Consider the following 27,580-nt stretch of genomic DNA (forward strand, 5'->3'; position numbering starts at 1 on the left):
ATGAAGCTTGAGTGGGAGAATGCGAAGAGGTGGATAAATGTTCTTAGTTTCTTTATTGATTCCTTCTTTATAATAGTTACAGCTAGGGTTGCCAGGCAGGATAATGGAATACTTCTCTTAAAATATGTGGGAAGGCAGGGCAACCTCCAGCTGCAGCTTTGAACACTCCGTATTAAGGAGTTGAAGCTGGAACTCCCCAACATGGAGTTATTCTGATTCATTCGGGAGGGTGAGGGGGTGATATATAGACATATAGAGAGGTGGTTACATCCAAGATTCAGGACACAGGAAACTGGGTGACAGTCAGGAGGTGAAACGGTTTAAACAGTCAGTACAGAGTAACCCTGCGGCATTCTCTTCATCAATATAACTTTGGATACTTTTAGGGGGTGGGGAGAAAGACCTAGTAGAGTAAAGTCATAGCACACAGGTCTCTGGTACTGAGTCTAGCATTGTGGCTCAGAAAGGAAAAGGGAAGGAGAAACAACTGTGGTGATAAGGGAATTTGTTAATTAGGGGAACAGAAAGAATGCTCTATGGATGAGAACAAGATTGCCAGATGGTAAGTTGCCTCCCAAGTCCCAGACTGAATCCTCAGCATTCTGAAGTGGGAGAGCAAGAAGCCAAAGGTTGTGGTCCGTATAGGTATCAATGACATAGGTAGGAAGAGGGATATACAAGGTTCTTTAATGCAAGTTCAGAGAATGAGGTGCTAAGCTAAAAGACAGGATTTCCAGGGCCACGATCTCAGTATTGCTGACATGCTAGTGAGGACAAAAATAGGAAGATCATACAGTTTAACACATGGGTAAGGAGTTGGTGTAACGGGAAGAGCTTCAGATTTTCAGATCATTGGGGTCTCTTCCAGAGAAACTGGAGGGGGAGCAAAATCCTAGCAGAAAGGTTTACTACTACTACTATCGGCGGGGGGGGGGGGGGGCGTTTATAATTAGAGTTGCAGGGGGATGGGAAGCAGAGTGCCTGAACAGATAGTAGAGTGATTGTGGAGACAGATGTAATTAAGACCTCGAAGTCAGAAATCACAAATAAGAGAAAATCTGCAGATGTTGAAAATCCAAGCAACACACACAAAATGCTGGAGGAGCTCTGCTGACCAGGCAGCATCTATGGAAAAAAAAGAGTCCACAGGACTGAAGAAGAAAAGCTAAGGAGTAGATCTGAAAGGTGGGGGAAGGGGAGAGAGAAACACCAGGCGATAGGTGAAACTTGGAGGGGGAGGGATGAAGCAAAGAGCTAGGAAGTTGATTGGCGAAAGAGACAGAAGGCCATGGAAGAAAGAAAGAGGGGAGAGGAGCACCAGAGGAAGGCAATGGGTGGGCAAGGAGATGACATGAGAGAGGGACAAGGGGATGGGAAATGGTAATGGGGTAGGGGGGGGGGCATTACTGGAAGTTGGAGAAATTGATGCTCATGCCATCAGGTTGGAAGCTACCCAAATGAATATAAAGTGATGTTCTTCCAATCTAAGTGTTGCCTTATCCCAACAACGGAGGAGGCCAAATCAGAAAGGGAATGGGGAATTAAAATAGGTCACCACCGGGAGATCCCACTTGTTCTGGTGGACGGAGCGTAGATGTTCAGCAAAGCGATCTCCCAATCTATGTTGGGTCTCACCAATATACAAGAGGCCACACCAGGAGCACAGAACGTGACCCCAACAGACTCAGGTAAAGTGTCACCTCACCTGGAAGGACTGTTTGGGGCTCTGAATGGTAGTGAGGGAGGTGGTGTAGGGGCAAGTGTAGCACTTGTTCTGCTTGAAACGATAAGTGCCAGGAGGGAGATCAGGAGGAACGAATGGACAAGGAAGTTTCGTAGGGAGCGATCCCTACGGAAAACAGAAAATAGAGGGGGAGGGAAAGATGTGTTTGGTGATGGGATCCAGTTGGAGGTGGCAAAAGTTTCAGAGAATTATGTGCTGGATTCAGAGGCTGGTGGGGTGGTAGGTAATGACAAGACCTAGCCCTGGCTGCCTGGCGGAAGAATGAGGTACCAGCAGACGTGCATGGAATAGAAGAGATGTGGTCGAGGACAGAGTTGTCCTCAAATCAAAAGGTTAGACATAGTGCAACTAGAGTCCTGAGCTGTGTATATTTCTGTAACGGGGGGTTTCTTTTTTTTTTGTTACTGTGTATGTAATCAAAATGGCGTCTTTGTTTTGTTAAAAGTAGGAATGCTGGCGCCTGTGTTAATAGTAGGAATGCTAGCGTCTTTGTTATGATAAGTGCTGGAAACTTGTTTGGGACTGTAAACTGATTGTTGGCGGGGATTTTGGGGAGTCGGCGCGATGGAGTGAGAGAGAGAGGACGGGATGCTGGAAGCTGGGCGACGGTCCCCGGCCCAAGGTTTTCGGTGATGAGAGAAGACGGAGACAGAGGAGTGTGGAGCGTCTGGTCGACCACCGTGGAGGTCCCAGGAGGTGGGTTGAGGAAGTCGGAGGGGATCGAATGGTGGCCAGAAGACTTCAGTAATTGAGCTCCAACGGTTGTGCACGAAGTGGTTTGGACTTTGATAAGTTTGGCGCCTTTTCTCTTTTTCTCTTATTCATATATACTGTATCGTTAGTAATCGCTTACTTATAGTAATCTTTATAAATTGTACTCATTTAATCGCATAAGGTGTACTGTCTGTTTTTTGGGCGAGGCGGGGACATCACACAGCATCCACACCAGCTGATTACCCAGTTTGGCGGGGCCGAAGGCTGCTCCCCCTAGACTAGAACGAGTTTGAGCGATGCCTGAGGCGACCCAGGGGTTACATTTCAATGCAATGAGTATTATAGGAAAGGCAGTTGAGCTCAGGGCATGGATCAACACCTGAAATTATAATATTATAGCCATTAGTGAGACAATTGCAGGAGGGGCAGGTCTGGAAGATTAATATTCCAGGGTTCTGTTGTTTTCAACATGATAGCACAGGAGGGATTAAAAGGGGGAGTGGTGTTTCATGGGAGTGCACAGTCAGAACAGATTGGAGAACTCGTCCAGTGTGGCTTTATGGGTGAAACTGAGGAATAAGAAAGGTATGACCACATTGATGGAGCTTCATTATAGACTATCCAACGGTTTGCAGTATTAGTGAACAAATTTGTACAGAGAGTTGGAAGAAACGTAAGGTTGTTGTAGTACATGATTTTAAACTTTCCACATATTAACTGGGGCTCCCATACTATAAAAGGGCTGGATGGGACAGAGTTTGTCAAATGTGTTCAGGAAAATTTCCTTAATCAGTACATAATTAAGTCCCAATGAGAGTTTGCAATACTTGATTTCCCATTAGGGAATAAGACAGGGCAGGAGACATAAGTTTGTGTAAGGGAACACTCTGCATCTAGTGATCATAATGCCATTACTTTCTGGGTAATAGAAAAGAATAGGTTGGCCTTCGGGTTGAGATTCTAAATTGGAGAAAGGCCAGTTTTTATGGTATTAGGAAGGACCTAGGAAGTGTGGATTGGGACAAGGTGCTTACTGGCAATGGTGTACTTGCTAAGTGGGAAGCCTTCAAAAGTGAAATTTTGAGAGTACAAAACCTCTATGTGCCTGTCAGAATAAAAGGCAAGGATAGGGAACCTTAGTTTGAGAGATATTGTGGCCCTGGTTAAGAAAAAAAGGAAATGCATAGCAGATATTGGCAAGTAGGCACAAATAAGGTACTTGAGTATAAGAAATGCAAGAGAACACTTAAGAAAGAAACCAGGAGAGCTAAAAGAAGGCATGGGGTTACTGTTGCTATAGCAGGCAAGGTGAAGAGCAAAAGGATTACAAGGGATAAAATTGGTCCTGTAGAAGATTAGAGAATGGTAATCTATGCATGGAGCCAAAAGAGATGGGGACATCTTAAGTTGATTTTTTTGCATTTGTATTTACTCAGGAGCTGGATAGAATCTACAGAAGTGAGGCAAAGTAGCACTGAGGTCATGGACCCTATTCAAATTACTGGCAGGAAGATGTTTGCTGTCTTGAGGCAAAGTACAGTGGATAAATCCCCAAGGCCTGGCAAGTTGTTCCCTTGGACCCTGTGGGAGGCAAGTGCAAAAATTGCAGGGGCATTAGCAGAGATATTTAAATCATCCCTAGTGGCAGGTGAGGTACTAGAGAATTGGAGGGTAATTAATGTTGTTCTGGTGTTTAAGAAAGGCTCTAAGAATAAACCAGGAAATTATAAGCCGGTGAGCCAGAAATCAGTAGTGGGAAAGTTATTAGAAAGTATTCTAAGGGACCGGATATATGAGTATTTGAATTGAGAGAGATTGATTAGGGATAGTCAGCACGGCTTTGTGCATGGTAGGTTGTGTCTTACCAATCTTATAATCTTCTTGAGGAAGTTACCAGGAAAGTTGATGAAAGCAAGGCAGTGGATGTTGTCTACATCCACTTGAGCAATGCATTTGACAATGTGTCACATGGGAAGTTTGTCAATAAGGTTCTGTCACTTAGCATTCAATACGAGGCAGTAAATTGGATTACAAACTTTTTCTTGTAACTGAGACACTGGCTTTAAAGAAGAAGCCAGAGAGTGGTAATAGATGGTTGCCTGAGTAGAGGCCTGTGACTAGTGAAGTGCCGTAGGGATTAGTTGTGGGTCCATTATTGTTTGTTATCTACATCAAGGATCTAGACAATAATGTAGTCAACTGGATCAGCAAATCTGTGGATGACACCATGATTAGGGGTGTGGTAGACAGCAAGGTAGACCAAAGCTTGCAATGGGAACTGGACTAGCAGGAAAGAGGAGATGAAAAATGGCAGATGGAATTTAATACATACAGGTGTGAGGTGTTGCACTTTGGAAGGACCAAACAGGGTAGGTCTTACACTTACACAGGGTACTAACAAGTGCAGTAGAGCAAAGGGATCTGGGAATAGAGGTCATTGTTTTCATAAATCAAAGTATTGAGTACAGGAGATGGTATGTTATGTTGAAGTTGTACAAGAAATTGGTGAGGCCCAATTTGGAGTATTGCGTGCAGTTTTGGTCACCTCCCTATTGGAAAGATGCAAGACTGAAGGAGTACAGAGAAAATTTTCAATGATGTTGCTGAGACAGGAGGACCTAAGTTAACAAGAAAGATTGAATAGGCTAGAAACTTATTCTCTAGAACAAAGAAAATTGAGGGGAGATTTGATAGAGGTATACAAAATTATGAGGTATAGATAGGGTTTTCTATAGTTTTCTATAGCAAGCAGTTTTCTCCCCCACTGTGGTTGGACTAAACTACAAGTGGTGGTTGTGGATCAAGGGTGAAAGGTGAAATATTTAAGGGGAACATGAGGAGAAACTTCTTCACTCAGAGGATGGGGAGACTGTGGAACAAACTGCTAATGCAAGTGGTGAATGCATTTCAATTTCAACATTTAAGAGATTGGATAGGTATATGATCTTGGTGCAGGTTAATGGGACTAGTTTAAATGGTTTGGCATGAACTATCTGGCCATTTTCTGTGTTGTTGTTTTCTAAGACTATGACTAATAAACCAATCCCAAATTAACTCCACACCAGTCCCAAAGATGTGGCCAAACACCATTCTTACCTTGTTGCTGGTGCGATCAAACAACTGCACCTGTGGTCTGGTGACACCCCCGCTCTGTGAGTAACTGCAGATCCGGGCTAGGAGGACCTTCCACGTTGCGCAGTAGGTAAGACTGTCGAAGCAATCCATCGCTTCCTCTGACCAGCCCTCCCCTGAAACACACACACACACACAATGCACCATAAGTTCAGCTGCCATCAGAAAATTAATCTCCTGTGTCCCAATCTTCTTACATGTTACCTCACAGGCATATCGGCTGAGCAAATACTTTCAAGTGTATGAAAATCTGAGCCTCTCAATCAAATATCTTCAAAGAAAGAATGTAGTTCCTCAGACTCAGGCTGAAATTCCTGGTCCAGGCATAGGGAAGACATAGTCAAGGAACTGTTTCTTCCCCTCTACCTCACTGTTTTTGGAACACACACAAAATGCTGCAGGAACTCAGCAGGTAAGGCAACATTGCTGAAAGTAAATAAACTGTTGACATTTCAGGCAGAGACCTTTTGTCAGGTCTTAATGAAAGATCTTGACCTGAAACACAAGACTCCTTATTCACTTCCATAGATGCTGCCTAATCTGCTGAATTCCTCCAGCATTCATTGTGTGTTACTTTGCATTTATGTAGAATCTCATGTTCATTATTTTTGCATTACTTATTAATTTCAATATACATTATTGTATATTTTATGTATTACTGCCATCACAAAACAACAAAGTTCATAACATACCCATGATAATAAACCTGATCCTAATTCTCTGGGGAGGGGGTGGTGGGGGAATGCAAAGTTGGAGGTAGGATGGAGGCAGATCGGATTCAAGGGGAAGGGCTAGACCCGAGTACTTGGGTGTTCAGCAGGATCAGCAGGTTAAACATCCCACTACTGATCCTGTAACTTACCACAGTTTTAAACTGAAGTCAGAAATTCACAATTGGCAGCAATTAGAGCAGCAAAAGATCGGGCAGCATTCTTTGGAGCTCAGAAGAACGAGAGACAATCCTTCTGAAAGATGCATGACCTTGAATGGGCAGGATGGTAGACGGTGAAATGTGTCCACTCTGAAACCTCAATGAGGGGACATCACCAGATTAGAAGGTGGCACGTTAAACTGGGGGGGGGGGGGGGACTGGGGAGGGAGTGTAGGAACTTGTTGCAGAAGGGTGAGAACCACTAGTGTGTTGCAGAGGCTGGATGAGTAAGGTCTTTAAAGAGGAAATAGACAAAAAAACGTCCAGCAATTGATAGTGATAGGGAACGGCTCAGAGGAGATCAGCCATGATCACACTGAACGGCAGGACAAACCTGATGGGCAAATGGCCTACCGCAAACAGAACTGACTAGAGGATCTCAAAGGGTTGAGCGGCATCTGTGAGTGTGGAAAGAGAGGAACTACCAATGATTCTAGTGCACAGCCCGCATCAGACTGGGATTTAAAAGGGAACATAGCCAGTATAAAAAAGAGGAAGGAAGGGAGAGAGAGAGGAGTAAGATAAGGGCTAGCAGATAATAGGTAGACCATGGAAGGGCAAAAGATGGAAGATTGGCTGAGTAGGATCAAAAGGGACCTTTTCTGATTGGCATCTGGTGACTAGTGGTGTTCTGTTAGGGTCAGTTCTGCTTCATTCCACACTTGAATATCAAAGACTTGGATGACAGAATTGATTGCTTTGTAGCCAAGTTTGCAAACGATAGGTGGAGGGGCAGGTAGTGTTGAGGAAGCAGGCAGTCTGCAGAAGGACTTATATTAGAAGAATGGGCTAAGCAGTGGCAGCGGAATACAATGTCAGGAAGTGTATGGTCATGCACTTTGGTAGAAGGAATAAAGATGTAGGCAAATTCAAAAAGAGGTGCAAGGAACTTGGGAGCCCTCATGATTTCCTACAGGGTAATTTGCAGGTTAAGTCGATGGTAAAGAATGCAAATGTAACGTTGGCATTCATTTTGAAAGGACTAGAGTACAAGAGCCAGGATGTAATGCTGAAGCTTTACAAGGCATTAATCAGACTGCATTTAGAGGATTATGAGCAGTCTTGGGCCTTATCTAAGGGAGAATGTACTGGCATTGGAAAAAGTCCAGAGGATGTTCACAAGAATGATAACAGGAATGAAAGAGTTAACATATGAGGAGCATTAGCTGGTTCTAGGCCTATACTCACTTAAGTTTAGAAGAATGACAGGGAATCCCATTGGAACCTTTCAAACATTAAAAGGCCTCAATACAGTGGACATGGATAGCTGTTTCCTACAGTGGGTGGGAAGTTTAGGACCAGAGGGCACATCCTTAGGATAGAAGGACGTCCCCTTAGAACAGAGATTATATGTTAATGATCTAGATTACAGGACTGATGGTTTAGTGGGAGTGGGAGAATCTTGGACCGAAGCACACCAGAAAACAAAAATATCCTTTTTGAACAGAAATGAGGAGCAATATTTGATGAATCTGAAGGAATTTATTGCTACCGTGTGGAAGTTGTGTCATTGGGTATATCTGAAGTGTAGGTTCATAGGCTCTTGATTTTGTTAAAGGTTGTTACAGAGAGAAGACACGAGAATGGGACTGCGAGGAACAATAAATCAGCCATGATGGAATGGTGGAGCTGACTCGATGGGTTAAATGGCTTAATTCTGTTTCTATGTCTTATGGTCTTATGAATGGGCAGACAGAGCTAGCTGGAGCAAGAGGGGATGAAATTGGGAAACAGAGGCAGGTGGGCATCAGGTGCAAGTATAAAAGTTGGCTCTATTCTCATGTCCTTCTGTCTGAATGAAACTGGGGAATTGAGGCAAACAGACATCTCCTCATGATTACTGGTTTGCAGTTACCCAGTCACACACAGGCCCCATCTGCCCCATTCCTCCCCAGTACATTGGATGGCTGGATGGGGAAACTGACCGGCTGGCTGGATTCCGTCGAGACTGCACTCGACAGCCTGGAATGGTAAGCTCAGGAAATCACTCCTGCAAGCAGAACAGCAAAGGCATTAGGAGGCAGAAGCTGCAAGCATGCAGAACAGATGAACACACAAAGTAGACAGAATGGGGAAAAGGAGCAGGAATAGAAAGGGAATGAAACATTTCTCTAGTCTCACTTATACAATGTTCTCTTTGATTTTACAGCTCTCCCTCTGTTCTGTGCCCCCAAGGAGCAGACATCTGACCTTCCGTCATACAAACCAGTGCTTAACTCCACAATCAAGCCTCTCTCCTCTGGGTTTGATGCAGAGTAAAGCCCTGACTCCAACTTTTCTCAACTACAGCCTGCAGCAGAGTTTGTGTGAGAGTTCAGAATCATGAAAGGGGAATCTCACCTCACAAATACCTCACTGTCTACTCTGAGGCTCCCCATCAACAGACCGGGAATGAAAGTTTATCATACGAGGAGCATTTGATTGCTGCAGACATGTACTCAATGGAGGTTAGCAGAATGGGGGGGGGGGGGGGGGGATTTCATTGAGACTTATCAAATACTGAAAGGCCTAAGTAGAGTGGATGGCTAAAGAGGATGTTTCCTATAGTGGGGGAAATCCTAGACCAGAGGTCACAGCCTCAGATTAGGATGTCCCTTTTGAACAGATGAGGTGCATTTCTTTAGCCGGAGGATGATGAATCTGTGGAATTCATTGCCACAATGGTAGTGCAGGCTAAATCATTGAACATATATATAAAGCAGTGTTTGCTGGAGGGGGCCAATTCCATGCCAGTGTCACTGACTGAAGTGTTGCGAGAGAGATGGAACATTGTGAACAGCGGGTTGACTGTTGGAGGCCTCTGTACTTGGGCAATCGTGCTCTCTCTTTCTCCTGATGGTAGGGGAAAGTTTGCTGCCAATTCTCAAGTTGGAGAAACTCGAAATAAAAGCAATGCGACACACTATAACAGGGAATGTTTTGTAGGTCTCCCCTCTTGCTGTGGCAACACCTCTCTGTCTCACGTTAGTGAGAGAGTCTATGGCACACCAAATAGTCATGTAAAAAACATTTTTTGTTGGACTGCAGATCATGGTCTCTCTTTGGGGGCTTGCTATTGCTTGCTTGGTGGGTGGTGGGTAATGATGCTTCTTGCTGATGTAAGTGGGGGAGGGTTGATACTTTGCTGCTCCTTGTGTATGGGAGAGGAGAGAGGGCCTTGAGGTTCTAGTGTTTTTCTGTCATTCATTTTTTAGGGTTGTCTTGTTTTTTGTGGATGTCTGCGAAGAGTAAGAACTTCAGGTTGTATATATTCTCTGATATTAGATGGAACCATTGATAGGTCCTTGGATAGTAAGGATGTCAAAGGTTAAATGGAGAAGTCAAGAGAATGGAATTGAGAGGGAAAATAAATTAGGCATGATGGAATAGTGGAGGAGAGTTCATGGGCTGAATTGCTTACATCTGCTCCTCTGTCTTATATTCATATGCTGTGGATTCGAGTACCACAGGCATTTATTTCTCTTAATTTATTCATTTACAGGATGTGGACGTCACCAGCTAAGCCAGCATTTATTGCCCATCCCTAGTTGTCCTTGAGAAGGTGGTGATGAGCTGCCTTCTTGAACCACTGGAGTCCCTGAGGTGTACGTATTGATTACAGGGCAAGAACCATGTATTAAAACTGGCTTTTAAACCTGGTGATAGCTGAAATAAATCAGGTGAATATGTCAAGTAGTTTCCACGATCCTGGGTTAATTGGATGATCAAAAATTTTTATCAACAAAAGGACCCTGCATGGCAATGTCACTTGGGGATGGGGTTCACTCATGATCACACACAACAGAAAGCGGGTAGGAAAGAGAATCAGACTAACCTCAGGTGTTGCATATTCCCGATCGACACCTCCCCATTGTCTCCAAAATCCACATAATAGAGGTCCGCATTCCCATTCTCCAGGAAGCCCAGCACACAAGCTCGATACCAGAGGCCATCACCCTGGCATGGTGCTGCCACAATGTCACCCACCTTGGGGACAAATGCCTCAGCCTGCAGAGTTTGTAGGAAAAGGGTTAATCAGGTTCCACTAGGCTGAGCACCAATGGAAAGTTGGGATGAAATCTTGGACCCAGCACTTAGATGCAAAGACAAGTAAGGCACACCAGCATTTTTACTTTCCTATGAGGTTTACTATGTTACTCAACATGCTAACAAATGTCTGCAGATGTACTGTTGAACTTATCCTGACTGGTTAAATCAATCTAGTACGTAAATTCCAATGTACAAGAATGCAAGAACCCACAAAAGTAATGAATTCTGCTCAATATATCATGGGCACATCCCTCCCCATTATCAGGAGCTTCTACAGCAGGAGGTAGATCAAAGCAGCACCATCAGCAAAGAACACCATCATCTGGGCCATGGCATCTTCTCATAGTTACCATTGAGCAGGAGGTACAGAAGCCTGAAGTCCCATCCCACCAGGTTCAAGAACAGCTACGTCACTGTCAACATGGGGCATAGATCCAAGAGCAGTGGAGAGCCAGAGACATTTTCCAAGGTTAAAATGGCCAATACAAGGGCATAATTTTAGGGTGATTAGCAGAAAGTATAGTGGGGGTATTAGAGCTAGGTTATTTATTTAGTTATTTATTTAACAGAGTAGTGGGTGTGTGTTACACACTGCAAGGGGCAGTGGTAGTGGCAGATACTTTAGGGACATTTAAAAAACAAGGTTAAAAATAAGCTTTGACACGAGCATCGAAACAAAATGCATTGTTTTGCATCAAATCAAATCAGCGAGAATTGAAAATAGCTCTGAAAAAGGCACAGGAATGAGAGAGAAATGGATGGCTATATAGGAGAGAAGGGTTAGATTGAAGTTAAAAGTTCAACACAACATCATGGCCAAAGGGACTGCACTGTGAAGAAACGTATGTTTATTTGGTTCTTGAACCAACCAGCACAGACCCAACCACAACTTCACTAAAATTGACATTGCTTAGTTTTATTCTAAATGTTTTTTTCTTGTAACATTTAGTATAAAATATATTTTTCTTGTAAATACTGCTTTTTTTTGTATGATGCTATCTGCCTGTGATGCTGCCGCAAGTAAGCTTCTCATTGCACCTGTGTTGACACGTAATTGTGCCTATTACAATGAACTCTGCTTTGACAACAATTCTGACCACACTTTAAAATTGTTTCACTGGATGAGAAGCCCTTGTGGAAATGTAGGATTACTTTCCAAATCCCCCCGTGCATGGGGCATAGCTTGCAACCTACACTCACAGTACCAGTGGAGCTGCTGTAATAGCGGGTCATCTCAGAGGTCAGGTTGTCAAGCTGCAGACACCTGGAGCCCAGGATCTGGATCCAGAAGTGACTAGGATTTTCTGACGCTGAGACGTAAACTTCCAGATGTTCGTCTGCAAGGAAACTGAAGTCAGGACTGGGAACTGTGGAAAAGGGAGGAAATAAAAATTACCTTTCAAGCTGGGAATTGCTGCAGGAACAAATGGAATGGATAAACATAGCCCTATGAGAGCTAGCAAGGGGCTGGGCTCAATGGGCAAGTGACTCACCTTTTCACCTCACAGCCTTCACACCATCTACAATGCACTGGGGGTCCATAAGACATAGGAGCAGGATTAGGCCATTCGACTCAAATATTCTACCCATTATTCAACCGTGGCTGATTTATTTTCCCTTTCAACCCCATTCTCCTACCTTCTCTACCTAATCTTTGATGCCCTTACTAATCAAGAAACTATCAACTCCAATTATGTACCCCAATGATTTGGTCTCCACAGCCATCACTACACTCTGGATAAAGAAATTCCTCTTCATTTCTGTTCTAAAAGGATAATTTTCTATTCTGGTCTTAAGACTCTCCCACTCTCACTCAGCTATCAATCCTGTAATCCAGATCATTAACATAATGTAAAAAGCAGTCCCAATGCTGACCCTTGTGAAACACCACTAGTCACCAAAAGCCAACCAGAGAAGGCCACCTTTATTTACACACTTAGCCTCCTGCCAGTCAGCCAATCTTCTATCCATGCCAGTATCTTTCTTGTTTAGCAACCTCATGTTCAGCACATTGTGAAAAGCCTTCCGAATATCCAAATAAACAACAACCACTGACTCTCCTTTGTCTGTCCTGCCAGTTATTTCCTCAAAGAATCCCAACAGTTCTATCAGGCAAGATTTCCTCTCAAGGAAGCCATGCTGACTTTGGCCTATTTTATCATGTGCCTCTAAGTACCCAGAAACGTCATCCTTAATAATAGACTCTAATGGAGTCAGTCACAGAGTAATGCAGAACAGAAACAGGCCCTTAGGCACAAATTGCCCATGCCAAACTCAGCTTCCTCTCTCCTTGTCCCAGTTGCCCACATTCAAAGCTGGGTCTTTGCTCGCACAGACGTACAGCTTTATCAACACGAGAACCACAGTGTCTTTGTAGCTTCTGTGACTGCCACCTCATCTACCACTGCAACCACCCTGCTCACTCCCAACAATGACCCCTTGCTCTTGGGCAACACAAAAGCACCAGCCCTTACCTTCGAATTTAGACACCTGGCACGAGTCATTGACTGGCTGGCTTCCTACCGAGGGCTCAACTGAGATAGTGGAGCTGATCCTGTGCCCCTCCTGTCCCTCCTCGCTGATGTCTGATGCCCACACTTCACCGTCTGGAGAGGCAGGGGTATTGGCCTGGGAGGCAGCAGACGGAACCCCCTCCAGCCGTGTGCCGACAGGCTGCTTGCGGTGCCTTCTGCTGACGGTCAAGCATGCCAGCTTCTGCTGGAAGGCCACCTCTTCCTCCATCTTTGCCAAAATCAGTGCCTGAGGGACAGGAGATGCTGAGTCAGTGATATGAGGAGGTGGGACCTCTCAGGGCATGGTTCTGGGGATACTTCCTGAAAAATCAAAACACAGCAGCCCAACAGAAACAGAGAAGAATTCTGCCTCATTCCTACATGGCAAACCAGTAGTATAGCAGTCAGCACAACACTGAGTCAATGATTGGAGATCTGAGTTCAATTCCCACACCTGTCTGTAAGGAGTTTGTATGTTCTCCCCATGACTGTGTGGGTGTTTTTCCCCAGATGCTCGGGCTTCCTCCCACACTCCAAAGGCATGCCAGTTAATTAATAACCTGGGGGTGTAACTGGGTGATATGGGCTTGTTGATGCCTGTCTAATATTGAAAGGCCTGTTAAAGGGGACATGGTGAGGATGTTTCTGAGTGATTAGGTTTCCTCCCACATTGCAAAGATGCACAAGTTATTAAATTGTTTTCATGTTATGTTGGTGCCAGAAGCATGGAGAAGTAAAGCTAATTTTATTCTTTAAATCTTAAATCTAAAAGGTGTGACATTCACTAGCCTCAGCCAGTGACATTTCCAAGTGGTGTGTTTGACACAATTTTCCCAGCAAGCTGGGGTTTCTAACATTCAATATCCTTTGCTACTTGCCCCCTTTAAAGAAGTTGTGCGCTGAAGGTGACAGAGAACTTTCAGAAGGAATTGGAACTGCCTTCCTTCATCATTACATTTTCCACATACGACTTGGAGTGGGTTAAAACAGTGACATCCCCTGACACACTCTGCCCTTGGTTATTAATTGTTACATTTAAGCAGTACTTATGCTTCAAAAAGAAACAAACAAACCTGGTCCTCTGCCACTAAAGGTGGGGAGGCTGGAACTCAGGAAATGCAGCAGAATGGAGGTAGTCCAGCTGGAGGTGGGTACACTAGTGGTGGTGGATACTCATTATGGCACACAAATAATATTCCCAGTATTATTTATTTACTTATTTTATTTGCACATTGGCTGTTTGTCAATCTTAGATACCGTAGTTTTTTTCCCCCAAAGATTCTGTTGTATTTCTTTATTTTCCTGTAAATGTCTCCAAGAAGATGAATCTTAAGGTAACACATGGTGATATATAGATCCTTAATAATAAATTTGATTTGACTTGAGGTGATTCACCATACTGTCCCAAATCTTAATCCAACTCATCACCATCCCATGAATGGACTGCAACACACATGCACACAACTCACTTTGGCAGAGGCCACCTCTTGCCTTGTCCCACTGATTTTGACCAAACGGCTCAGGTCCATAAGCTGATCACCAGACTTCTTCTCACATACAACCTTTGCGCCTGTGGTCTGACGGATGGCATGGATACACTCTCCTCCACGGCCTGTGGGAGGATCAAGACCGTCACTGTACATAGTCTGATGTAGCCTGACAAAAGAATGATGGAGCAAGAAGAGAAAGAGAGGGACCATTTATCCCACCACTAGTCCAATTCACCCCACTTCCCGTTCTTTCCTCCCGCCCTTTCCCAGGTTCCTTTCAAGTCCTTGCTGAATCTGCTCCCACTTTAGCCAGCTCACTACCCAAAAACCAACTCTCCTACCACCAGGAACATTGGCCTGGTGATAACGAACTTGGTTTTAAATTCCCCCCCACCCCCCACCAAGGATAATGACCCCAGCTTCACGTAGCAAGGATGCAACGTTCCTCTTCCTGGAGATTTATTTCCGAAGCAGTAGCTGTGGTTTAGTGGGGAGCTCTCCCTGACGTCCGAGAGGGAAATGGAATTGATTTGCATTGAAACACTTCCCAGTGCAGTGCCAGTATCACTGCCCAAGACAGAGAACAGTTGTTGGAGTTCCACAACATAAAACTGAGTTTCTATCTGACATCTGACCTGTCTGGTATGACACTTGGTACCTCCAGCAACCACCCATTTTAATTCCACTCCCCAATCCCATTCCAACATATTGGTCAATGGCCTCCTCCACTGCCAAATGAGACTAGTCTCAGGTTGGAACAGCAACATCTCACACTCTGTCTGAGTAGCCTGCGACCTGATGGTATAAACATAATTTTTCTAACTTAAGGAAATTTCTCCCCTCTCTTTCAGTCCCCATTTCAGTTCTCCAAGCACATCTTTCCCTCCCTACCCCTCTCAGCTTTTCACAGGGATCGTTCCCTCCGCGACTACCTGGTCCACATGTCCCTCCCCACAGAACTCCCACCTGGCGCTTATCCCTGCAAGTGCAAATGCTACACCTGTCCCCACACCTCCCCCCTTACCACCATTCCGGGCCCCAGACAGTCCTTCCAGGTGAGGCAACACTTCACCTGCGAGTCTGCTGGAGTTGTCTATTGCATCCGGTGCTCCCTCCTCTACATCGGCGAGACCCGACGCAGATTGGGGGACCGCTTCGTCGAGCACCTACGCTCCGTCCATCACAATAGACAGGACCTCCCCGTTGCCACACTTCAACTCTCCCTCTCATTTCCCTCTAGATATGTCCATACATGGCCTCCTCTACTGCCATGATGAGGCCAAACTCAGGTTGGAGAAGCAACACCTCATCTAGTGTCTGGGTAGCCTCCAGCCTGGTGGTATGAACATTGAATTCTCCAGTTTCCAGTAATTCCCTCCCCCTCCCCCTATCCCAGGTCCCTCTCTGCCTCTCTCCCCTTTCAACTTTCTGCTTCTTTATCTCTACAGTTCTTTCATGCTTATCCCCTCCCCCTCCCCCCTTTATCTTTCCTCTGATTGGTTTTCCACCTGGCGCCTCTAGGCCCTACCCCCTCCCCATCTCTATTACTGGGCTTCGGCGCTCTCTTCCCCCCCCCCCATTCCTGATGAAGGGTCTTGGCCTGAAACGTTGGCTACTCTTTTCTCACGGATGCTGCCTGACCTGCTGAGTTCTTCCAGCGTTGTGTACGTATTCTTTGATCCACAGCATCTGCAGTTGTATTTTTGTGTTTCAGTTCTCCTCTTACTCCTTCTCTTCTCCTCATTCACCACCTCGTTTCCCCTCCATGTTTCATTTCTTCCATGGTGTACCACCCTCTCCTATCACAATCTTTCCCCTGCAGCCCTTTAACTCTTCTACCCATCCCCTCACAGATTCTTACTTTATCTGTCTACTACCGCCATCCACTATCCTTCTTCACCTATTACCTGCCACCTTGTATTGTTCCCCCGTCCTCTCATTCTGCCTTTTACCCCCTTACTTTCCAGTCCTGATGAAGGGTCTCTGCCCAAAATGTCAACTATTTATTCCTCTCTTTAGATACTGCCTGACCTGCTGAGATCCTCCAGCATTTTGTGTGTGTTGCCCTGAATTTCCAGCATCTACAGAATCATGTTTATATAGCTCACCTCTGTGCTCAAGTGCCTGCAGGGAGCTTGTATTCCAATGGCACCTTTGAAGCACCTCACAGCTAGTGCATGCAATTAAACAGGGCTACAGTAGGCAGAGAACATACACAGCAAGATCCCACCAACTCAAAAAAAAACAGCCAAGTGATAAATAGCAGATACAGCACAATTCTCTATCCAACCATGGGAAAAGCCTGATGCATGTGCACCTGTCTCACAGAATATAAAGCAAGGATGTCATGCTGAGAGGCTTTATAAGACATTGGTCAGACTGCACTTAGGAGTATTGAGAGCAGTTTTAGGTCCCTTATTTTAAAAGGATATGCTAGCATTGGAGAGACTCCATAGGAGGTTTATGAGAATGATCCTAGCTATGAAAGGATTAAATATGAGGAGTATTTGATGACTCTGGGCCTATACTCTCTGGAGTTTAAAAGAATAAGGGGGAATCTCATTGAAACCTAAAGAAAATTGAAAGGCTTAGAGTGGAGGTGCAGAGGGCATTTCCAACGATGGGGGATTCTAGGACCAGAGGACACAGCCTCAGAATACAACAACATCCCTTTAGAACAGAAATGAGGCTGAATTTCTTTAGTCAGTGGGTGGTGAACCTGTGGAATTCATTGCCACAGATGGCTGTGGAGGCCAATTCATTGGGTATATTTAAAGTGAAGATTGATAACTTCTTGATTAGTAAGGGCGTCAAAGGCTGTGGGGAGCAGACGGGTGAATGGGATTGAGAGGGAAAATGAATTAGTCATGACTGAATGGCGGAGCAGACTCAGAGGGTCGAACAGCCAATTCTGCTCCTATGTCTAATGGCTTGTCACAAATCCCATCCCACACACCAGAGCCTGTTCCCCTCCCTCCTCCCCACCACCAGCACTACTCCCCACCTATTTGCCTTAGCTCCCTACTTCCCTCCCTCCCAAATCAAACACTGAAGCACCCCAGCCGTCTCTCTCCCTTAAATGTATCTGGTTTACTGCAAAGTAAAATACAATTCTGTGTAAAATCTAAGGAAATGTGGAATTAACTGTATCAGAACTGAGTATAGGAGCTATGTTATGTTGAAGTTGTACAAGACACTGGTGAGGCCTAATTTGGAGTATTGTGTACAGTTCTGGTTACCTACTTACAGGAAAGATGTAAATAAGAATGAAAAAGTACAGAGAAAATTTACAAGGATGCTGCTGGGATCTGAGGACCCGAGTTACAGGGAAAGTTAAATAGGTCAAGACTTTATTCCCCGGTACACAGAAAAATGAGGAGAGATTCCATAAGAGTTTTTACAAAATTAGGAGGCATATAGATAGGATAAATGCAAGCAGAATTTTTCCCCTCAGGTTGGATGAAACAAAAAAAAAAATCATAGGTTAAGAGTGAGAGATGAAATATTTAAGGAGAACCAGAGCGGGAACTTCGTCACTCAGAGGGTGGTGTGAGTGTGGAATGAGCTGCCAGCAGAATTGGTGGATGTTGGTTTGTTTGCAACCTTTAGGAGGCATTTGGTTAAGTACACGGATGGAAGAGGTTTGGAGGGTTATGGTATAATTGCAGGTCAATGGGACTAGACAATAATGGGTCAGCATGGACTAGATGGGTCAAAGGGCCTGTTTCTGTGTTGTAGTGCTCTATGACGTTATGTAATATCCAATAGTCCAGAACATCTGCTAATCTGACACCAAAGCTGCCAGTGTGACAGATTATCTGAATTTTACTGTCTGCTCCTTCAGTGCTGGAGACAGAGGATTAACCAGGACCAGTTTGAACCCTGATTGCTTGGATCTGGCATTCTGATCAGCTTGGGTACATTAGGTACAGAAGTCAATTACCTATAATACGTCCCACTGCTCGCTGGGGAACACACAGCTCCTCGGTGATTCTCACGTTTTCGGCCAGAAGCTGGTGGATGGCAACTTTGGCCTTGCACACCTGCAATGGTGACCCGACGATAGTGAGCAGACTCTCTGCAACCCCATCCTCACCATCAGTCTTCTTGCTATCCTTAATTTCAATGCGGGCACCCGTCTCCTTTAGCAGCTGGTGGAGAAGTGAAAGGTGAGAGAAAGGTTTAGCAGAATAATGAACAAACTTCTCTCTCTAGAGCTGATCCCATCCATCACACCCATCATACCACACTTACTACATTCACATCATATTTTCTTACCATAATGAAGGCCATTTCAGCCTATGGAACATCACCAAAGACTATAATAAATTTCCCCAGATCCTCCAGATGGAGAGCATTCTGACCGGTGGCATCATTGTCTGGCCTGGAGGCAGATTTGGAAAAAGCTGAAGAGGGCTGTTGACCCAGCCAGCTTCATCAAAGGAATTAGTTTTCTCACCATTGAGGATATCTTCAAAAGGCGATGCCTCAAAAAGACAGCTTCCATCATTAAGAACCCCTTTCACTCAGGACATGCCCTCTTCTCATTGCTACAATCAATGAGGTGGTACAGGAGCCTGAAGACACACACTCAACATTTTAGGAACACCTTCTTTCCCTCTGCCATCAGATTTCTGAATGGTCTATGAACACTACCCCACTGTTTTTGTATTGTTTATTTTTATTGTTATAGTAATTTTTTTTATGTATAGGAATGTACTGCTGCCACAAAAACAACAAATTTCATGACATATGTCAGTATATTAGACCTGATTCTGAAACAAAGAGGTCACAAATCTCTGCCAGATCTACCCTGGATCCCCCATGGTGAAGCATATAGACAGATCCAGAAACTGTTGGCAGGTTTGTGACTACTGCTTTCAGACACCCAGCCAAAGCTCTGAGCAGGCTTACATCTACACAGATAAATGCAGGATATTTACTATAGCACTGCAATCATGTAACAATAAGATAGGCCCAGTGAATGCTTGGCTACTTCTCTGCTTCAATACAAAAGCTATAAATAAGAGTTGAATGAAGTGGAGATTCATTCTCACCTGTTTAATAGTGGACTCCTGCTGCCCTACTATGGCCTTCACGCTATCACCGGGAACTTTCATGTCCACGGCTATCTGATTGTCACTGACCAACACGAAGTGCTCATCTGGAGTGGAAACAATACAGCAGAGTTATGCAGGAAAGCTGCTCTGACAAAGTGGTATACCATTGAGCTGCGCACTACTCGCAATTAATTCACAACCAACAGAACACCACCTGCAAGGTCAGTAGAAGCAGGTTCATGGGCAACAATCAAAGTTGAAGTTAAAGGAAGCAACATTTACAGATTAGCTTTATTTTAAAAAATGCACTTTGAAATATACAATGACACGTTTTTGTATCAATGGCAACAGTCCACGGATGTGCTGGGGGCAAACAGCAGGTGTTGCCATGCTTCTAGCCCCAACAACTTACCAACACTTTCTAATCCATAGGCATTTGGAATTTGGGAGAAAACCCACACAGTCACAGGGAGAAAGTAGGAACTCCTTACAGAGAGCATTGGAGTTTTAACCCCGTCACTAGCCCTGTGAAGCGTTATGCTAACCACTACACTACTGTGCAAACTGACCTGGTCAAATCCTGCTGGTTGTCAATCACTGTGTCTCATACAGTTTGTAACAAAAACAGTATAGCTCAGCTCTTAGTGAACTTCAGACCCTCATCTGCATGCTTGTATCAACTGAATAAAGGCTTGTTACCATGACAACTGAATTCCAGGTGGTGCTCCAACCCACATTATTGAGGGGTATTTGGAAAACTGCTGCACATTCTGGACTCTGCCACTCATTGGGAAACATCAAGAGGGGAGGGAGAAAGTTGAGAGGAGATGTATGAAGATCTGAAGTTGTTACTGGGACTGGGAGGCATTGTAAAGTAAGGTCTGGGGCTTTTATCTTTAGAGCATAGAAGGCTGAGGGAATAATCACAGAGGTTTACAAACTCGTGATGGGCAGTGATAAGGTGAAAAGTCTTTTTCTCCCAGGATGGAAAAGTTTAAAACACGAGGGCAAAGCTTTAAAGTGAGAGGGGAAAGATTAAAGGAGAGCTGAGGGGCAACTTAAACCATAAAGGTGGTGAGTATATAGAACGAACTTCCAAAGGAAGAGGCCAAGGCAAGTGTAATAACATATAAAAGGCACTTGGAGAACTACACAGATAGAAACTGGTAAGAGAGACAACAGGCCAATCTGGGACTAATAGGACAATCACAGTTTTGCAACCATTCAGCCAGCTCCATTACAAGCACAAACAACTTCGTATACTTCTCATTGTAATTTATAGTTTCAAAGTAAAATTATTATTATAATAGTTTCATTGTTATGTTTTGCAAAGCACTACTGCCAAAAAAAAAAACAAAGTTCAGTGATATTAAACCTGACTCTCATTCCTTACTGTCGAGGATATCTTCAAGTGGCTGTGCTTCAAAATGGCAACATCAATCACGAAGGACTCTCACCATCCATGTCCTCTTTGCACTACCATTGGGGAAGAGAAACAGGAGCCCGAGACACACACTCAATGATTTAGGAACAGTTTCTTCCTCTCCACCATCAGATTTCTGAATGGTCCATGAAGAATACCCTATTATTTGCCTATATATTTATTTGATTTTGTAACTTAGAGCATTATTTTTATATCTTGCACTGTATAGCTGCTGCAAAACAACAAATTTCACAAAGTCATTGATAATAAACTTGATTTTGAACCTGTAGGAGGCAACACATTTGCACAGACAGAACAGTAGCTGCCAACAGGAATCAGAGTATGCACAAATAGATCGCTGTAACTTGTATTGTGGCACATCAATTATTGTTCAGGCATCAGATTTTTAAAATTTATTTAAATAACTTGGACGACTACACAAATGCCTAGTTTGCTAGGACAGCAAATTGTGGAGAGGACCAAGGAGAATGACAGCAGATTGATAGGAGAGGATATTTTGCTTAGTGAGGGTATTTGGAATTGGGGCACAGTTTCAGAATTGAGTTTGTCTATTTAAGATGCAAGGTTCAATTTCTTCTGTCAGAATTTCACAAGTCTTTGGAACTTTTTATCCCAGGAAACTGTGGAGGTGGAGCCATTGAATATATCCAAGATGAGTCCAACAGACCCGTGAACGACAAGGGAGCTGATGGATGTAGGGAAAGTACTTCTGAGGCCACCGTCACACTGAATGGCAAAGGCAGCTCAGGGATTCTCCATGCTGCTCCTAACCCTTGGACCACAGTAAACTGAGAAGAAATATAATCAAGACAGAGGAACTGCTTGAACAGAGGTCCACAGAGCTGCCACTCTTACCCCGACTCTCTCTGTATCTCCTGTACAATATGTACATTGCAACAGCACCAGCTGGAAGGCCAACAGCCAATATCACCTTCTCTGCCGTCGTCAGGTTGGTCCAGGCACTATTAACTGGCATCTTTGCTCCTGGCTGTGCCAACCTGGAGTCTCCTGCAGGTAAACAAACCTCCATTCAGCTGATAGACGTTAACATTTGGGCATCGCAGACTGACCCACACCAACCTGGCAATTCAAACAATCAGGGATCTCCAAAACCTGCAATCAAAGCCCATTCAAGGGATATGCTAGGGTAGAAACAGGGAAAGGGATGCAAGTTTAGATCTCAAACAAGAGAAAATCTGCAGATGCTGGAAATTCAATCAACACACAAAATGCTAATGGAATTCAGCAAGCCAGGCAGCGTCAATAGTCCTTGTTTTGTGCTGAGACTCTTCATCAGGACAAGAAAAAAAGATAAGTCAAAGTTCGAAGGTGGGGGAGGGGAGGAAGAAACACGAGGTGATGGTGAAACCGGTGGGAGAGGAGTGGGAGTGGGGGGAGAAAGAAGAGGTGAAGTAAAGAATTGGAAGTTGATTGGTGAAAGAGGTACAGGGATGGAGAAGGGAGAATCTAATAGCAGAGGATAAAAGGCCACTGAAGAAAGAAAAATGCCATCCCCTTCTCTCAATTCATCCAACTCGGCTGCATCTGCTCTCAGGATGACACTTTTCATTCCAGAACTAAGGAGATGCCCTCCTCCTTCAAAAAAAAGTCTTCCATTCTCATGTCCGCCCTTACACTAAACTCCCGCCACCCCACCAGGGATAGGGTTCCTCTTGTCCTCACCTACCACCCCCCCCCCCCACCCCACCAGCCTCCACAATTCTCGAGAACTTCTGCCATCTCCAACAGGATCCCACCACCAAGCACATCTTTCCCTCCCCCCCCCCCCATCCACTTTCTGCTTTCCACAGGGATCTCTCCCTATTCAACTCCTTTGTCCATTCGTTCCTCCCCACTGATCTCTGTCCTGGCACTTATCGTTGCAAGTGGAACAAATGTTACACCTCCCTCCTCACTACCATTCAGGGCCCCAAACAGTCTTTCCAGGTGAGGTGAGTCTGTTGGGGTCATCTGCTGTATCCGGTGCTCCCAGTGTGGCCTCCTGTATACCTGTGAGAGCCAATGTAGATTTGGAGATCACTTCACCAAACACCTACGTGTCAGCCGCCACCCATTTTAATTCCACTTCCCCCTCCCACTCTGCCATGTCAATCAATGGCCTTCTCTACTGTCACGATGAGCCACTCAGGTTGGTGGAGCAACACCTTCTATTCCATTTGGGTAACTTAAACCTGATGGTAGAAACATTGATTTCTCTAACTTCTGGTAATGTACCCCCCTTCATTTTTCCTCTCTCACCTTATCTCCTTGTCTACCCCATCAAGTCCCTCTGGTGCACCTTCTCCTTTTCCTTCTTCAATGGCCTTCTGTCCTCTTCTATTAGATTTCCCCTTCTCCAGCCCGCTCTCTTTCACCAAGCAACTTCCCAGTTCTTTACTTAACCCCATTCCCTCTTGCGGTTTCACCCATCACCTTGTGTTTTTTTTTCTCCCCTCTGCACCCCCCACCTTATAACTGACTCCTCATCTTTTTTTCTTCAGTCCTGATGAAGGGTCTCAGCTCAAAACGTTGACTATGCTCGTTTCCATGGATGCTACCTGGCCTGCTGAGTTCCTCCAGAATTTTGTACATTTTGCAAGTTTAGATCTGTTCTCTACAAAGACTCAACACCATAACTTTTCATTTGAAGTCTTTCTTACTTCACCAGTCTGTGTCTTCACTCCCAGCACCTTACCTCCTTGACCATCCCAACCACTTTTGCAGTCACCACGTGATACTCAGCTCCTCCAGCACTGCTCCAGAACTATTTCCAACTTTGTTAGATCCATTACTAAGTAAACTAAATAAAATACTCCTAGCAAACGCACATCCGCAATTAATTCAATCTAGTTAGATAGATTAACTGAACAAATGTGTGTCAGCTCCTGCTTTTGCACCGGCAGATTTATGTCAACCCGCAAAAGCTTTGCATATTATCCGCATGACGCACTAGTATTAACTCAATCCATCCTTTCTGTTGAGAGAACTACAAGTCATCCCGTCACCAGTCTACCAGTTAACTTTCACCCTGGTGGAGATGATCGGAAGATGAAACTAACTCCCCTTTTCCGCAGAAACCTCAACGCATTCTCCCACCATCCGTCCCTCCTCACCTCTCACCTCCCTATTCGTTTTTCATATCCCACTGTCCGACGCTCCCTTTCACCACTATCCGGTCCCCCCATCGTTGCCCACAGCGCATACATCAGTCAGTACCTCCTATCCTAGTCCCTCCTTCCCCCCCAGGCGCCACCAACCACCCCAAAGTCACCTCACAACCCGTCCCGGTTTCCAGCCTTCGCCGCGCCTCCCGCTGGTCCCGTAGGAGCCCGCCGGCCCTGTCTATCACAGCCCGCGGGCTCGGAATCAGCCATTTAGAAAGAGGTAGGCGGGATAAACCCTCGATTGAGGCCAATCGGCGTGCATGTTGACGTCACAATCATGAACACGCTCAATTGACCAATGAGCAGCGGCAGCAAACTCCCTTTACAAAAATAAATGGGTGCTGCGCAGGGGGCGGATCCTTATAATCTCAGCCATTTCACGCCCAGCAGTCGGATTATGTCATAGAGAGGGGAGGAGCCGCTAAATTTCGCGAGGGTCACTGGGCAATGTAGTTCTATGGTGTTACAGCAACGGAGAGGTCAATTTGACGCCATCACAGCACCTCCCGATCTTAGCCCGTGTGCTGTCAGCCGGTTCCCAGTACAGCCTTCGGCAGCGGGTACGGGTTGTCACGTGCTCACGTTCCTCCTGTGACGTCTTGTTGCAAAAATAAAATCGGGTGAAGGAAGAATTAGGAGCCAACGGGACGGCGACCCATGTAGCGGTCGGTGATGGGTGAGAGAAGCGCGCGTGCGCGGGATTACCGTTGTGGCCCCGCGCTCCCAGCTCCCACGTGACGTTAGCCCGCGAGGATCGCACGCGGGACGGTCCGCGCTCGCGATTGCGTATCGTCCTACCTCCGCCTATCTCCCCGCACGTCGTCGACGGTTTTCCATATCCCACCTTGCTCCCCTCCTTTAACCTAACATCAGCCTTCCTCCCTCCCCTCGCCCTCCTTCTCTCAGTGCATCCTAACCCGCCTCGTCTCACTTCACCTCGCCCTCTCTCTTGATGAGTACCCTCCCTTCTGTGTGCGTGCAGGTACTGTATCCTCCTTCCCCTTTCTCCTCAAGTACACACCCCTCTGTAAGTACCCACCTGCATGTATGTGTCTGTGTATAGGTTTCCCGTTCCCCTCCGTGTTTGTGCGTGCACACAAGACCCTCCACTCTGTCCCTTGATTTTGGTTACACTGAACGCTGTCCACTCTGCCTCTTTATCCAAAAGATCTAAGTATTTTACCATATGTTTACTCATTGCGGTAAGGCTTAAAATTATATTTACAATCCTAATGTACCACCGTGAGATGCTTTGCTATGTTGAAGGTAATTAGCAATGGATTCATTATAGCAGCACACATTGAATGTTTGCCCCATTTAACACACCCAGTCTTGGATAAGGAAAGAAAAGTGAACTGCATTTTACATAGACCAGTTAACTTGTTTATTAAAACATTTTCGTTTGATTGGACCTGATGTTGTGATCATAGATCTGCAAATAGACTTATAAAATGCTATTTTAAAATACTTAAGCATCTTTGCAGTGCAAAGCATTTTTAATGGGGAAATATGGTTTTTAATTCCTTGGGCCACACATTCATGGACAAGTTACATAAAGGCCAAAGTTACTGCTTTAAGCATCATGAATCTTGCCTGCAGGGCACTAGCTGTGTATAATGGAAAGCAAAGGAAGGCATCTTGGATGGAACTGCACCAAAAGGGTGGTTGAGTCATGCAGTGGGTATCTCAATTCCTTTATTGGAATGTAATATTTCCCTACCCCTCCATCCCTGTTTGAAGCTGGTTCTTGCTCAGTTCCCAGATACCAGTTGTCTTGACTGGCATAGATATAAGAGTTTATCTGAGCATGAAGTATAACATCGACCCCCATTCACTCCCAGTGCTGGTAAAATTTTATCTGATGATGTACCTTACAATTACAGTTTTTTATTTAAGGATTGTTTTTTTAGGTACAATATGAGCACAAGTTGTAGTGTATGATGTGTGATTGGTACTTAATGCTTTCGGAAGTGATCTGACAAGGTACTTTCTTTACCAAAATGGGCAATGGATGAGATTAAGAATGTTTTGAAAAGTGGGCAAACCTGGCACTCTGATCCTTGTAGAACATTAGTTGCTTTACATGCCATGGCACTGTAAGTATGTACTGTTCTCAAATGAGAGTATTTCATACTTGGCTAGTGGTCTTTAAAAAAAAAATTGTAGGACTCATGACTATAAAGGCGCTTTGAAAAATGCCCTTGACAAAGTCCCACTTGGAAGGCTGGTCCAAAAGGATAAGTTGCTTGGCTTTCAGGATAAAATGGTCAACTGGATTCAACATTGGCTTAGTAAGGGTAGTAATGGTTGTCCTTCTGACTGGAGGTCTGTGACTAATGGTATGCTGCAGGATTCGGTGCTGGGTCTGCTATTGTTTATCATATTAAGGATTTGGGTGATAATTTTACAAACTGGTTCAGTAAATTTGTGGATGACACCAAGATTGGGGATGTAGTGGACAATGAGGAAGGCTATCAAAGTTTGTGGGATCTGGACCGGATGGAAAAATGGGCCAAAAAATGGCAGATGGTTTTAATGCAGACAAGTGTGAGATATTACATTTTGGGAGGACAAACCAGGGTAGGACTTGCAGCAGATGACAGGGCACTGAGCTGCGTGGTTGAACAAAGTGACCTGGGAATACAAATACATTATTCTTTGGAAGTGGCATCACAGGTAGATAGTATAAAGAGAGCTTTTGGCACATTGACCTTCATAAATCAGGGCAGTGTACAGGAGTTGGAATGTTATGTTGAAATTATATAAGACCTTGGTGAGGGAGAATATGGAGCACTCTGTGCAGCTCTGGTCACCTACCTACAGGAAAGATGTAATTAAGAATGAAAGAGTGCAGAGTAATTTTTCAATGTTGTTGTTGGCACTTGAGTTATAAAGAAACCTTCACTCATAGGGTTGTGTGAATATGAAACAAGCTGCTAGCAAAAGTGGTAGATGAGAATTCAATGTTATATTTAAGAGAAGTTTGGATAATTTACAGAAGGGATATGGAGGGCTGTGGTTCGGATGCAGATCGATGGGACTGTGCAGAAAACTGTTTGACTCAGATTAGATAGGCTGAAGGGCCTGAAACTGTACTGTAGTACTCTATGATATATGCTGTCCCCGGGAATCAGGCATATGTGCATCCCAATAAACTGGAACCAAGTGGAATACCGCTGCTTGTTCACTGCTTCTCAGTCATTGCATTCCCTGAATGATACTGAGTCTGTGGGTCTTTGTCTCAAAGAAAGCAGCTGCTTTCAGAATTCAATGGGACCATAAGGCATAGGGGCAGAATTGGGCCATTCGGCCCATTTCGTTTGCTTTGCCATTCCATCATGGCTGTTTTATTACTCCTC

At 44.8% G+C, this 27,580-nt stretch overlaps 2 protein-coding genes across 12 annotated transcripts in view; one reads left to right on the top strand and one right to left on the bottom strand.

The window, feature by feature from the left end:
• The window catches only part of tdrkh (tudor and KH domain containing), a 33,957-nt gene extending 9,426 nt beyond the window's left edge, over positions 1-24,531 (bottom strand). Inside the window, exons 1-10 of one of the 9 annotated variants that reach the window (XM_073061384.1) lie at positions 24,329-24,531; positions 21,913-22,065; positions 19,611-19,717; positions 18,497-18,704; positions 14,533-14,675; positions 13,025-13,310; positions 11,745-11,887; positions 10,336-10,508; positions 8,447-8,511; positions 5,555-5,706 (exon numbers count right to left, since the gene is read on the bottom strand). In XM_073061384.1, the coding sequence (XP_072917485.1) occupies positions 5,555-5,706; positions 8,447-8,511; positions 10,336-10,508; positions 11,745-11,887; positions 13,025-13,310; positions 14,533-14,675; positions 18,497-18,704; positions 19,611-19,717; positions 21,913-22,033 (1,398 nt within the window). In that variant the 5' untranslated portion in view covers positions 22,034-22,065; positions 24,329-24,531. Of the gene's footprint in view, positions 1-5,554; positions 5,707-8,446; positions 8,512-10,335; positions 10,509-11,744; positions 11,918-13,024; positions 13,311-14,532; positions 14,676-18,496; positions 18,705-19,610; positions 19,718-20,025; positions 20,603-21,912; positions 22,066-23,316; positions 23,337-23,752; positions 24,147-24,177; positions 24,200-24,328 lie in introns of those variants that run through there. The other 8 variants (XM_073061383.1, XM_073061380.1, XM_073061381.1 and 5 more) reach the window with 8 other exon arrangements.
• A 114-nt stretch (positions 24,532-24,645) lies between these two features.
• LOC140735850 (semaphorin-4B-like) overlaps positions 24,646-27,580 on the top strand; it is a 104,777-nt gene continuing 101,842 nt past the window's right edge. For 2 of the 3 annotated variants that reach the window (XM_073061377.1, XM_073061376.1), the window contains exon 1: positions 24,646-24,897. The gene's annotated coding sequence lies outside the window, so the exon portion shown is untranslated. The remainder of the gene's footprint in view (positions 24,898-27,580) is intronic. The other variant, XM_073061378.1, reaches the window with a different exon arrangement.

Source organism: Hemitrygon akajei, chromosome 11 (genome assembly GCF_048418815.1).
Source record: "Hemitrygon akajei chromosome 11, sHemAka1.3, whole genome shotgun sequence".
NCBI classification, from domain to species: domain Eukaryota; kingdom Metazoa; phylum Chordata; class Chondrichthyes; order Myliobatiformes; family Dasyatidae; genus Hemitrygon; species Hemitrygon akajei.